Below are 14,739 nucleotides of genomic sequence, written 5' to 3' on the forward strand. Positions count from 1 at the left end.
ATTAGCCATGAGTTAATTACAAATCACATCAAGCGTGGGCGGACTGGAGGCCGCCTGCACGCGGCTACAGGATCCATCCTGGAGGTGCTAATACGTGTCGACTGCACACACCTGCAGGCATGCCTCTCAACATTAGCAGGCTACATTAGTCTGCCATTAACACCCGTGCATTTATGATATTTCACAGTGACTTATCGACTCCTGTAAGGGCACGCGGTATTTTCTGCATGGGCAAAAAAAAAAAGGGGGAAAGAATTGGAAAAAGGAGGTTTCTGCAAGACATCAAGGGTGTGCATGCACCCTGAATGCTTAATTCTATCAAGCTCAACTCGACTCGCCCTCATGCAAAACTATGAGACTGTGATAAATCCACAGCAGACCTCTGGAGGATAATGTATTCTGGATTAAAGCTCCTTTGTAAAATCCACAACACACCTGCACCTGACCTGTAGTAGAACCCAATGTATGCTCTCACCAGTCAAGAAATATCACCGTAATAATAATAATAATAATAAGAAGAAGAAGAAGAAGAAGAATAACTGTTGCAACCTGCAAGCAAGCAATCACTCCAGCTTTTCTCTTTTTCATGCCGTGTCACTTTCTCTTTGACATTGCGTGTACTTTGTGCAAAAGGAAGAAGAAAAAAAAGGAGTGAAAAAAAAAATCTTTATCAAATCCCCATTCTGAGGCTTTCAATAAGGCAGGCCATTACCTCACTGGCGCTTTTGTTCGGCCTATACAAGAGAGAACAAAATGGTTATTCAGGAGGACGCTTTAGATTTTTATTGTGGGCTCGCTATTCACAAAGAGCACCGTTATTGTATTAAAAAGAACCATCTGTGGCAGAAACAATGGCTTCAAATTATCTGTGAATACCCAGTGAACAAAATATAAAGCTTTTTCCTGCTCATTATGTGGGCTAAGCTAGGGGGTGGAAGATAGGAGAGGAGAGGCATAGACTTTGGTATAACTGACTTTTGTTGTTCTTGCTTGCATTCTTCTCCTTTTTAAATCGGCCCCCTTTTCACATTGTGTGTCGCCATAAACGGCTTTTCTTGTTGCAGGACTCGCGGAAAGAGGAGCGCAGGAGCTCCACACGGACAGCGGGGCTCCGCGGGGCTGCACGCCGGCCAACGCGCGCCGGCTGGCGGATCCAACCCGCGGCGGACTACGGGGGAAGGGAACGGAGCGCGCCGGCGCCGCTCGGATGTTTGGCGGCCGGCTGTCCCCGGACAAGCGGACGCTTTGGCTTCCCACCCCCTCGATGGAAACCGAGAGGAAACTACGGGGGGAGTCTGATCGAGGCTGCATCTTGTTTTATTTCTGTCAATCAAGACGAGAGGAGACAACTCCCTGACTGGCAGTAAGTTAGAGTGCGTTGGAGAGGAGAAGCCCCGGTGTGTGTGCGTGTGTGTTAGTGTGTGAGAGAGTGTGTGTGAGTGTGTGTGTGTGTGTGTTTGTTTGTCGGTGTGTGGTGTGTTAGTATGTGTGTTTGAGTCGGTGTGTATGTAAAACACGCAGTGTTGTGGAATGACACCGCCTGTTGTTGGCTGCTTTGGGTTTTCTGCTCCACGCAAACAGAATCACATCACATATGATTTTATTCTTGATGTAAAATGATTCTATTTATTCATATTAACTACCGTTATATTATTTGTTATGTGTTAATAATATAATAACACATTTTAATTTCAAATGATGCGCCTTTATTAACATGTTCAAAATAATTTTTTTTTTTTTGCTTTGCTGCATTTCCTTTTAAATTCTGTTCATTCTTCATATATTTATTCATCGTGGCCGATTATATTGAACATCTTGTCAATTTTATATTTCGATTATAATCTGAAATTTTTTATTGATAATTCAAATCAATATTTGTCCGGATCTATTTTAAAGAAACTATATAATTCTAACGTATTATGCCTGGGGCGTCTGTCAAACGGCTTATCGGTATCCTAAAAAATTAACATTTTATTCTAGTATTTTTCTACATATTTAATCATAATTTTTTTTTTAATCATAACTTCATATTGATAAGGCGCCCCGCCGTGTCCTCAGCCTCCGGTACGGCCCCTAGTGGCAGGCAAAGACGACTTTATTCCCATTTCATTTATATTGACGCTTATTTTATTTTATATGCAGACAATAATTTCGTTTTGTTTCCATGTAATTATTCATTTTACAATTTATATAAATCCTACAAATATTATGATCTTGTAAATTATGGTCCGAACGATTGTACTTTCAAAAAAGTATAGAAGGTGGGTGGGAATGGGGGGTTACAAGTGGTCTGAGGGAGCCGCCCTGCTAGTTTCTCCTGTTTTTTTGTCAAACAACGGCTTTAATTCAGGATGATTGTGGATGCAGGGCCATTCCCGGCTGGATGGGGCCCGCTTTCAGGGAGCTGCAGGGCCCCGCTGTTCCTTTATTATCATAAGCAGATTAGAGGTAGCGGGGAACACACTCAGATGCAGATAGCAGCCGAGCGGCCCATTTCAACCTTGCATTATAATGGACCGAGCTGCATGTGTCGCCTCTCGCAGCCTATTAAGCACAAGATGAATCTTATGTAAGGTTGCCGAGGCCGGCATAATGAGAGCACTGGGGGCTCCGCTCCTCCATTCATTATCAAATGACTAAAACAAAAATAATAAAGCTTGATCTATTCAATTTCAATTATGATTTAATCTGGAGACACGCATATAAATGAAATTATTTCAGGTGTGTCTACTTGATCTATCTTTAGGCTAATTATTGGGATTGTGTGGTTGTTGTTGGGTTTTTTTGCAGATCCAGACAGAAAAAAATGTGAATGTGACTGAATGTCTCAGATGGTTCTCGGTTATTTTGCTGTTGCGGGGCATTGAACATATTTATAGAAATATTATTTCTTAACTGAACTTCTAAAAAAACAACAACAACAACAACAAAAACAGAGAGAAAGCAGCTTTCATCCATCCTTCCTCTTCTGCCTCCTTTTTGGAGTTTCGTGTAGTTCCATTTCTGTCCAGTAGGCGGCACTGGTGTCACGCAGCAGGACTCCCGGCGCTTTGGATTGAAATGCAGAGAAAAAGCAAAACAAGTGGCAGAAGAGCTCCTCAACTAAAAAATCAAACTGTACACTGGACATTAAAAACCATCTGAAGGAATTATTTATCTTCAAACTCTGGTTTCGATCCGTAATAATCAGATACATGCGATAATCAATAAAGGTGAAGCAGGTGGAGGCCGCGTCTCGCTTGTTCGAGGCTCATAAGAACTAGTTTGCGCCTTTTTGTGCAAACACACTCTACCTTTAAAATATTCCTCACCTTTACTTCTCCTCCCCTCTTGTGTGTGTGCGTGTGTTTGTGTCTGTGTGTGTGTGTTTGTGTGTGTGTGTGTGTGTGTGCGCCCCCCCCAACCTCACGACAACAACAGCAGCTCTGTGGCGGTGGAAGTGGAGTGGAGTTGGGTCTTTGTCCGGACAGATGTAGCGACAACATCCCAAACAAAACGCGCTTATTTGCGCCGAGATGAGCCCCGTCTGCCTTCTGTGTGTTGGCATTCAACTTCACCAAACAAAGGCAACCGGGGGAAACATCTTGGATTACCTTACCTCTTTTCAACGCTAAAAAAAAACCACCCCCCTACACCCGTCCATCACACACATTCACACACACACCGCCGCCATTCAACGCTTTGAGTTAACTAACAAAGTTTATTTAAGTGTTGTTCTCTTATTCGCTGCGTAAGTGGGGGAATTAGTGTCTTTTTGATTTTGAACAACACCAGCGTCACGAGCCGGGACTTAACACGGTCGTCCCCCCTCCCAACATGAAACGATCCCATCCCTGAGAGGTAACTTTAAAAAAAAAAAAGTCCTATTTTATAGTGACTGCATGTGCGCAGTTGGATTTTCTTTTTCTGGCCACGTAATTAGATAAAATATAGAACTAAAACCGCAACTTGGAAGATTCGCTTTGGAACATTTCAAATATTTATCTTTCAAACTTTATTTCCTCCTCTTTTACGCGTAAACATTGCCGGATGAGACTTTTCTAATTTCTGAGGATTTATCTTTCCCTCTTTTTCTATTAAAATAAAAATCTGTGAAATATTTCTAACGCTGGATCATGTTTAGAAAGTGCCAGTCTGTGCTTTTATTCCCAGAGAGATGTCTCCATGAGTCTGGAAATAGTAAATATGTACTTTCCATTGGCTCCTATGAACCAGCCTGAGTGGTGCGTTTTGCGTGCGTCCCGGGGGCAGAGCAGGCCCCGCCCGTTTATGCTAATGACGGCCTCAGCCTGATCTCTCATTGGTGTGTCAGGGGAGCAGGCTGCTGTGATTGGCCAGGTCGAAGCCATTTATTCGCTGACAGCCCCCCGTCACATGAATGGTTGTCTATTAACTTGTTCAAAAACTATCTGGAGTTGTCACGGCTCAGGCGCACCGAAGGCGCAAAACTAGTTTGTTGACGCTTTTTCCCGGAGCGTCGACGGGAAGAAGTTTGTGGACACAACATAGCGGGGACCTACCGAGGGAGAAGGCTCTTTGCAATTCACACAGACACACACACACACCACTCACCGAGTGGGAGAGAGAGAGGGAGAGGAGAGTGCGTGGAGACGCGGCTTGTTGGCTGTTTTTTTTTTTTTTTTTTTTTAAAGCCTAGAGAAAAAGTTGCAGCGACAAACCGACAGGTAACTTTCCCCCCCTGCGCTCCTCACCGTCCTGTCTCCGGCTTTGTGGAGTTCTGCTCCTGTTTGTTTTTTCTTCTGCTTCGGGAGCTCCAACTTCAAAAAAAAAGCTGTTCCTGATGTATAACATGATGGAGACTGAACTCAAGCCCCCGGCTCCCCAAACCAACACGGGGGGCACGGGCAACACCAACACGTCCGGAGCCGGCGGCAATCAAAAAAACAGCCCCGAGCGGGTCAAGAGACCCATGAACGCCTTCATGGTGTGGTCCCGGGGACAGAGGAGGAAGATGGCGCAAGAGAATCCTAAAATGCACAACTCGGAGATAAGCAAGCGGCTAGGCGCGGAGTGGAAACTTCTGTCGGAGAGCGAGAAGAGACCCTTCATCGATGAAGCCAAGAGGCTGAGGGCCCTGCACATGAAGGAGCACCCGGATTACAAATACCGGCCCCGGCGGAAAACCAAGACCCTCATGAAAAAGGACAAGTACACCTTACCTGGTGGGCTGCTGGCCCCCGGAGGCAACGGGATGGGCGCTGGGGTCGGTGTGGGAGTGGGGGCAGGTCTGGGCGGCGGGGTGAACCAGCGGATGGACAGTTACGCGGCGCACATGAACGGCTGGACCAACGGCGGCTACGGCATGATGCAGGAGCAGCTGAGCTACCAGCACCCGGGGCTGAACGCGCACAACCCGGGCCAGATGCAGTCGATGCACCGCTACGACATGAGCGCGCTGCAGTACAACACCATGACCAGCTCCCAGAGCTACATGAACGGCTCCCCCACCTACTCCATGTCCTACTCCCAGCAGACCACGCCGGGGATGACCGCCCTGGGCTCCATGGGGCCCTCCTCGGTGGTCAAGTCCGAGTCCAGCAGCTCCAGCCCGCCCGTCGTCACCTCGTCGTCCCACCGGGCCGCGCCGGGCTGCCAAAGCGGGGATCTGAGGGACATGATCAGCATGTACCTCCCCGGGGCGGAGGTCAGCGAGCAGAGTGCCCAGACCCGGCTACACATGTCCGGGCATTACCAGAGCACCGTGCCCGGGACGACGATCAACGGCACGCTGCCGTTAACACACATGTAAGAGCACCGGGAGAGACGCGCGAACTTTATTATAGGAGAAACTGTGGACTATTAACGTCGGACTATTTTTGTACAGAAAAATTTCGGGGTGGGAAAAGTTGTATAGAAGTCTCCAGGAAAATGACACAGGACTTTTTTTTTGTGTTTTTTTTTTATTTCATTTTATTCTAAGAGGAACCATAGGAGACCCCCCCTCCCCCTATTCACTGGTGGATGAAGTTTGGAAGTTTAGAAAGTGGGAGTCGCAATCAAATGTTTTATTATTGCAATCACCTTTTGTACAGTATTTATCAAAGAAACATTACAATCAGAAAATTGTTTGTTAAACTGCAAGAGGTTTTCCTTTCTTTTTTTATTTTTTAATTTTTAAATATAACTCCAGTTCTGCAGAAAATACTAAAAAAAATAATAAAAATAAAAAAAGATGTGGCAGAACTGCAATTTTCTATGTGGGGGGGCGATCAGCTATGCTCCTTTTATTACAGCAAACACTGGAAAGAAAAGGGACATAAAACGAAGCAGGTAATTCTGTTTTAATTTTCATTTAAGGTCATTAGTATACTAAACATTTTTTTGATTTTTCTTTTTTTTTTAAAAAAAAAAACAAGATTTCTTTTTTTCCTCTCATAAAATATAGGTTTTTAATTTATATTTCCGTCTCCCACTTTTCACCTGTTAGAGGTATGAAGCTTGTGATCTTTATTTTCTAATTGACTTGTACAATTTCTGTATATTTACTGTGATATTTTAAGTTTTTATTTCCAAATCCATTCCCGTAGTTGTATTTTAAAAATTGTGGCCTGTTCGCAGAAGCCAACCACTCCATGTAAATATATATATATATACCGAAACTAATACCATCCTTATAACAGTTACAATTTCAGCTGACTATATTTTTTTTCAATATGCAGTTTGAAATGAATAAATTTTGGAAATTTGGATACTTGAAATTGTTTGAGTTTTGATTTTTATTTCTCAGTGCATGCATCCATCACGCTTGAGTTGTCATCCTGCTGATATTGATCACATCTTTTAAAGCATCACACTTCAGATAAAAGCTTTTTTTTAAAAACTTATATAATAATTCAGCTCGTGCATCAACTGCGTTTCTATATTTTCTAGTGCCAGCGGATGAACCCCCCCTCCCCCCAATCCGGCTAAAGTTTCCTAAAACGGGGAGGATTTTTCCACCGTCCCCAGGTAGAGAGTCATTTCTCCCCTCCTATAATAAAAACCTTTCAACTTTACATGATGCTTTATTGTTTTACCGTCTGATTATTATTTGGGGCCTGTTTCTGAATGGAACGAGGAAATGAGGGGGGATGGAATAATCAATCTGAGGATTAATTCAGTCGTTTCGTATTTAATGTAAACCGACGGGTGGATTTCTGTCACTGGTGTTTAATTATTATTATTTCTAATGACACATGACTGATAACAAAAGCTTTGATTTATTTGACATACTTTCCAATAACATCATCTCCTCACCTCAGGCTCCTGGTGTTTGATTATCGAACAAATTGTTTTTACTTTGGTCGATTCTTCTTCTTTTTTTCCCCACACAATCAGAAGAAATATTCATTTATCTTTGCAATTAAGGTTAATTATTAGAAATATTTAATAATTATCCATCGATTTCAGACAGTCTGAAATGAACTGTCCTGCTGTTCCCACTTTGGTTCTCATGGTTCGGGCTCTCGATTCCAGCATCACCCCACACCCACTCCGGAACCGGTTTCAGAAATGCCCCCCCATGCGTGTCTCTGCCGGGCCGGCTGCCGCCCCTCCATATATGATAATAATCCTTATAATGAGCTGCCTGCTTGCTGAATTTAACTAACGGTTGTAAATCTGGTGTGTGTGTGCGGGTGCGTGTGTGTGTGTGTGTGTACAGTGAGGTAGATTAGCGCTGTTGTGTTTTTGCCGGCTCGGTCCCGGGGGAGCTGAGCTCACATTAACCGGTAGATGAATATTTGAAGAGGCCCCTCAGTATTTATCCCCCCGCCCCCGCTCACCCGTACCACCGCCCCCCCTCTCCCAGTCGGACCTTCAGAGGTCAAGGGATCGTTGGTTGCTCCATTAATTATTGATCCGTGCAGATGAATTGGTTGTAATAACAGAGAACACCGGTGATAAACAAAGTGTTTTAAAAGGTCGGTCGAGTCTGTGCGTTAAAGGCTCATTTTTCCCTCCCATAGATGCCGCTGGGGCCCCTGGAGGCCCCCAAAGGCCCCCACCGAACGATTAGTCTATTATGCACTGGGGGTTTTTTTTCCAGTTGAGCTTTGCGTTTTTAAAAACGATGTAAAAGAATTTATTTTTCAGATGGATGACTCCTATAGAAACCAAAAAGTTGTGCGTTTTTGTGACGCGCGTAAAAACCTGTTTTACGCGCGAGTGTTTCTGTTTTATTTAACGCCTCAAAACGCGCCTTTATAAAATAGTTCCTTGAGTGAGGCCACCAGCGCGGACAGGGTAAATGTTCGCTCTGAAAACACTGATATCGCGCTATCTCGGTAGAAAAATATTAGCCCGCATTTGGCCCCTGTGCGCCAAAATGTGATTTAATCTCAGGAGCGCTTTAAGGTCCGTGGCGCTCCTGTTCAAACATTAAATAAAGGCGCTGACGGTGATACCCGGTTATCAAGTGTCTAAAATGTTACACCGCGCACGGTGATGATGCGTGGAGACGGGGGTGTGGGGGGGGGGGTGGAATCCACCGTGACATTTTCTGCTATTACCTCATTAGAATAAAACTCGCAGGAAGGCCGCGGTCGATTTCTCACAAGAGAAGCGCGAAGCGCGCGAACGGCCAGGTGTGTGTTGTTTGTGTGTGTGTGTGTGTGTGTGTGTGTGTGTGTGTGTGTGTGTGTGTGTGTGTGTGTGTGTGTGTGTGTGTGTGTGTGTTTTTGGTGTTTTGTTTTAGCGAGACGTGGGGAGAAGCCGGGAGGCCCGGTGGAGGTAAAGGTGTTCCTCTTCATCTCTGCCACCCATCCGTGCACCCATCCGTCCGTCCACCCACCCACCCACCCGTGTCCCCTTCTGCTGCTCGCGTGCAGAGTGGCTGTCGCGGCTCGAGGGTATTTGGACTGCAACAGGTGGTAAGCGCGAGCCTCTGCGTCTCTTTTCTTTTTTTTTTGCCCCTCCTTTAAAAAAAAAAGCCCCCCCCCTGATGTTATCTCTGATAACCTGACGTGCGCGTCTGCGTGGGCGCGGACTTCATCACAAACACTGATGCGTTAGATTTTATTCCGTGAAAGGCGTTTTATTCTACGTACTAATAATAAAAAAAATCATCTTTTAATACGTTTCATTGTTTGATCCAACAAATACATTTAAAAAATAAACACATTATTTGTCTACAATGAGAAAACGCGGGTGTCAGACCCACGGTTCAGTCGGGCCGCGTCCCAAATCCTGTTTGTTGTTGAGATTATATGATATTTCAAATTAGGTCAAATGACCCCCCCCCACACACACACACACACACACACACACAGGACCGGAGTGGTGTGTAATCCTGAAGGGGCCACTTTCTCTTTTCAACACGTTGTGGGTAATCAGGGGGAAGGGCGTGACGTCATCCACGCGTGAACCGGTCCGGTGCTTCTGCGTCTTTCGGTTGGTTTTCTCGCGTCATCTGCAGCAGTTTGATCGATTATCGATCCGGTTCGATCGGTTCCGTCCGACCGGATGCAAACGGTGTTTTTCTCTTTTATCCTCCTGAATTATTGCGTCTCATTTTTACATTTTTCGTTGATTTTTCTCCTTGATGTCCAAATATGAAGGTCAGGATTCAGACCAACTTTTAGTAAGTTTAAACAATATAAAATCCATCAATTTAACGTTGTAGTAAAGGATCCTCCTTTGACTCACACCAGTCCCATCGTTAATGCAGATGTTTGATGATCATTTATGTAAAGTGACTGGATGGAGAACCAGGAAACAAAATGGAACGCTCCAGTTTGGTCTGTCCGCGACCCATAAGTTTTATTTCCAGACGGCTGTCAGAGAAAAAGCTGCAAAGCAAAAACTGTCAGAGCAGTGTGTGTGTGTGTGTGTGTGTGTGTGTGTGTGTGTGTGTGTGTGTGTGTGTGTGTGTTTGTGTAGGGACTGAATGGCAGCCAGTAGCCTGCTGATCTATCGCAGGTGCAGAGAAGGGAAGCGGGCGGTGTCTCTCTCTCTCTCTCACCCCTCTCTCTCTCTGCCCCCTCCCCAACCCCCCCCCCCCCCTTTGAATGGGACCACACACTGACTCGGACCAGCATGCCAGCAGCCTCGCCACTCTCTCGGCCTGCATTCAGAAGCCTCCACGACCCCCCCCCTACCACCCCCACCACCCATATTCCCCTTCCTCCTCCTCATCATCATCATCTCCCTCCCCCCATCCCTCCCTCTAAAATGCTTCATCTCTATGTGCTTCAAAAATGTCTTTTTAAATCAGTCATTTTTTTTAAAAAAAATCTTTCCTCAGCTCTGATTGGCTCTAAGGCCTGAAAACAACTTCCTGGTTTTTACTCGGTTTTTATTTCCCAGCAAATATCCGAATTAATTAAAAATAGTTATAACCATTAAATAAAGTTACAGAGGAGGACTGATGAAGAACAACACGGGATAAGTCCTGGAAATAAAAAAAACTTTATTGACACAGCCAGAGTCCTCAGGCCTCAGAAACCTGCGTCTGTTTCACTCTAAAGATTAGCATAAAGTCCAAGAGACGGGGGGGGGGGGCATGGGGGAGGAAGGGGGTAGATTTTTGTCTGACAAGAGCCGACAAACAACAATATGAGGCCTGTTACTGTGGCCGCTCAGGGACACCCTACAGCCCAGCGCTCCAACCGACCCGCAGTGACGTCACACCGGCGGCTGTTCAAATAAAACATTAGAATAAAACATTCCTAACTCAAATGATTATTATCCATCATAATACGAGTGGAAAAAATACATGTCATCACATTTCAGGCTGCTTTTCGTGTCGATTATGACTTCCGCTCTTTACACTTAATATTTACTTGTTTTGCGCGTCTTGTGTCATGAACTACATTTATAGTTTTAATTCCCTTTAAATAGTTCTGACGACCGTCTTCACGCTGCTGTGGACAAACCCTGTAAAACCGTGAACGTGAGCATCGCATATAAGTGATTGGAGTTAATGCACAAGAATAATGACAGAAGAACGAGGCGCTAATTGCGCCCCCCCCCCCACATAGATCAGCGTCTCTTTATTATTTAATAGCGTCAAACGCTTCGCTGCGCGTTAGTTCAGGGGACCAAACGGTTCTGGTGGAGGAGGTCCGTTCCAAGCAGGGGGGAGGGAAACTGAAATATTAGATTTTATTTATTTTTACTTTTTTTTAAATTTATTTATTTTTATTTTTATTGTTATTTATCTCCAACTCCGCGCCGGAGCAACAGGTCCCCGGATGGATGGGCCCCGTCCCACGGAGCCACTGGTGAAAGTGGTTTCTCGGTCTGCTGGGCCTTTGTTGTCCGGATATTTGGAGGCCTGATCTCCTCCTCTGGCCTGGGGAGGGAGGGGAGGGGGATGGGGGGGGGTTAGAGGAGGTTTAATATGCAAAGCTGGTACCAACAAAGAGAAGAGATTAGTTTCAGGCCCTTCTGGGTGTTTGGGGTCTGGAATATCGATCCAACAGGATCGCCGATACCGGAAGTGTGAATTTATTCGATCTGTATTGATCGAAGCCTGGCGGGAAAAGATGTGTTAAAAAAAAAGATTACCCTCCCCCAGGCCCGTTAGCCACAGAATAGAGACACAAAATCATTGCTGGTGGCAGAAAATAAAAAAAACGCGCGAATTTCAGATTTTTCATATTTTATTTACTTATTTTTTGCGCATCTTTTGTGGCTTCAGCTGCTCCCCCCCCACCCCCACCCCCCGGGCGCATCCGCCCGGGTGACAAACGCCCCCCTCGGGCTTTCTGCCTGTAGAACTAACGGACCTGAAAGTTTTTAGTTCCACAAAAAAGTTTTCAAAAAATTATTTTAACTTTTTTATGAACTTTCGAGAAACGAAATAATCAATTTAATTGATTCTTATGAGGAATATTCACGATTCCTGTTTTAAATATCGATTTCCGCACATCGTTATTGAACGTGATCAGAGGGGTGGGGGTGGGGGTGGGGGGGGGGCGCCCTGAAGCAACAGATTGACTATCACGGGTCTAATGACGTCACGACGGCCGTGAGGCGTTCAGAGGTTCCTTGATAGAGAGGCCGGGGAGCTGATGGGACTGAATCATCATTAACGAGCCAACAGACACAGGAGCCCCCCCCCACACCCACTCCACCCCCCCACCCAGCCCCCCTCTGGTCTCATTTCCCAGCATAGACACTAACCTCTTTCACTCTGTCATCAGCCTGACTCTTTCTCTCTCTCTCCAGCGACAACAGCACAGGCCATTGTTCCCAGTAAACCCCTACCCCCCCCTGCATGGCCCCCCAACCCAACTGTTGACCAACAACTCTGCTCACATTTAACGGGCTGAAGGTTGTCCCATTTTAGAATCTCAGACGTCCAGATTTAACGGAGAAAAAGTAACGGGAGAGGTTTAGTCTGTCGGTGTTTACACAAACAAACACAGTAAACAAATAAATAAACAATAAAGACCAGGATTAAAGGTGTTCTGTAGGAACAAGTTACCTGAAAGGGGGGGGTGTGGGGGTGATGTTTCTGAAGCTCTGGAAAAATTAGTGTCTAAGTGTTAACATCGGACTGCACAGACAACAACAACACAAACAACAACACAAACAACATCAACAACACCTCTGTCAGGGAGGGGCACGTTTGTACTTAGCCGGATCGCGGTCACGTTGATTTGATATTGATCGACCTGAGGTTCTACTGTCTAAACGGACTCCAACAGAACCGTCTGATCAGTAAACCGTTAACGTGTGTGTGTGTGTGTGTGTGTTGGGGGGGGGTGTCTCTGAATGTTGGTGGAGACGTTGGACGCGTCGGTCCATCAGAACCACATGTGGACCGTGTTGTAATTCTTAAGACTTTTTTTTTTTTTTTTACCCAAACTCCTCTCTGGTGAAGTGAAAGCACGGATCAGGGAGGAGGTTCTGTTGACCCCGGCTTGACCCCCCCTGACTCCGCCCACTGCTGAGTGTGTCACAATAACAGAAGCTTTAAAAAATAAGGATACACAACAACAAAAATATGTCGTTTTTGCTGACTTTTCAGTAAGTCGGTACTATTAACACTATTAATACTAAGTTATGAGTCATTCTGGACGTCAAATGAAGAATTAAAGTGAGAATTAATTTCTTTTTTAAATGATCGGCTCTGATTTCACTGGCTTTCAGTTAAAAAACTAGTTTTTTATTTCACATAAAGTTAACTTAACAACATTTAGCCAATATTCTACTACATTTTTTACACCGCTGCGCCTTTTAACATACGATTCCAGATTTTATCTCCGATAGTTTTACAACTTGTGATTCAAAAACAGATTCAATTGTTTTTTTAAACACCACCTGTTTTTTCCGTCTCCAACCAGTAATTTTCTGGTGATAAAATGTTAAAAAGCGTTGACGACTTTCATTCATCAGTCTACCTTTTGCAATGCATTCTGGGCGGTGGGGCCCTGGACGAGGTGTTAAGCGCTCATCAGGCCGGCTTTACATGACAAAGTGTTTGCAGAGATATTGATCAAAGGTGTGGTGACGTCACCTCATCCCGTCGTCAGGCGATCGCAGGCTGAACATTCATCACCTGGGACGTCCTCCAGACGACGTCTCCTCCTCCCGTCTCCTGTTGAAAGCACCCTCTAAATATCAGCGACACATGCAGATGAACGTAGACCCTAGTTACAACAGATCACCTCGGATCGCTTCCCCCGATGGGGAATCGTCATATCTGCGTATCCGACCATTCAAGCGTCTGATTGGTTCCTTTGATCAAATAAGCTTCATAAATCAGAACTGCTGGTATCAGTAGTAGTGGCTTCAACAGTTGGGTGTTTGCTTAATTTTGATCCATTTAATATCATAAAAGCTTCCATCTGATCGATTTGTTGGCATTAATCATCAGCCGGATTAAATCCTAAGAATGTGTTCTAATGAAATCAGACGCCTCAGATTATATCTCTCATTGGAAATGGGAATAGAACTCATTTCAGCTCCGTGTGCATCGGTTTGTGTTTGGCATTGGTTTTATACTGACTCTACAACACGAGATGTTCTCAGTCTGAAACACTTTTCCACGTTTCGTGCGGAGAAGCGGTCAGAAGCTCGCTCCCGATCATCGCGGCGACCGGCTGGTGTGGATTTCCAGGGATTGCATCAGGGGCTCTCAGGCTGGGGTTGGTGACTCTGAGGTCTCCCTCTCTGACAGAGGCTGTTGTGGGTGGAAGAGTGGCCTCTTTCAGTGGGGGTGTCCCCTCGGGGCACGACTGGGAGAGATAATCAGACGGGACAGTTACAGGCAGACATGTTGTTGACAGGACTTGTGTCTCCCTCCCTCAGACGAGGCCAATCTGAGCACTGGAGACTGAGTTTTCTACTTTCCCCTGCATAAATTTAACAATTAACGGCCTAAATCATCTAAAAAAAAAAAAAATCAGTAGAACACAATGAATCTCAGGTGCAGGTATAAACCATTAAAACACAACATAATCTCAGATTAGATTAGATCAGGTTAGGCTAGACTTGATAAGATTTTAACTTTATTACTGGAAATCCTATTTTCCCCTGTGGGAAATTGAATTCCTGCTGTAGAGAAAAAGGATAAGACTTCTGTACCGACTGTGTGGTAAATCTGTGGCTCTGTTCCTGGAACAGTCAGTCCGGAACAGTCGGTCCGGTGGGGTCGGTCCAGTTTCATGTTGGTAGCTTCCATTCATCATCTCCACAACAATAAACAACAATAAACAACTAATACCCTGCTGGCGACTGGAGGTTAAATGATCATGATGCACAATTTATAGAAGGAATGGAAATATGAGG

The 14,739-nt window shown here is 45.1% G+C and overlaps 1 protein-coding gene across 6 annotated transcripts in view; it reads left to right on the top strand.

The window, feature by feature from the left end:
- sox2 (SRY-box transcription factor 2) overlaps positions 1-14,739 on the top strand; it is a 56,817-nt gene that overhangs the window by 23,370 nt on the left and 18,708 nt on the right. For 3 of the 6 annotated variants that reach the window (XR_011036767.1, XR_011036765.1, XR_011036766.1), the window contains exon 3: positions 1,065-1,363. Coding sequence is in view for 1 of the 6 variants with exons in the window: in XM_068320022.1 (XP_068176123.1) it covers positions 4,802-5,766; positions 6,892-6,904 (978 nt within the window). In the remaining 5 variants the exon portion in view is untranslated. Of the gene's footprint in view, positions 1-1,064; positions 1,364-3,420; positions 5,767-6,891; positions 6,970-7,663; positions 7,730-14,739 lie in introns of those variants that run through there. The other 3 variants (XM_068320022.1, XR_011036768.1, XR_011036769.1) reach the window with 3 other exon arrangements.

The sequence above is a fragment of the Antennarius striatus genome, chromosome 7 (assembly GCF_040054535.1).
Source record: "Antennarius striatus isolate MH-2024 chromosome 7, ASM4005453v1, whole genome shotgun sequence".
NCBI lineage: Eukaryota > Metazoa > Chordata > Actinopteri > Lophiiformes > Antennariidae > Antennarius > Antennarius striatus.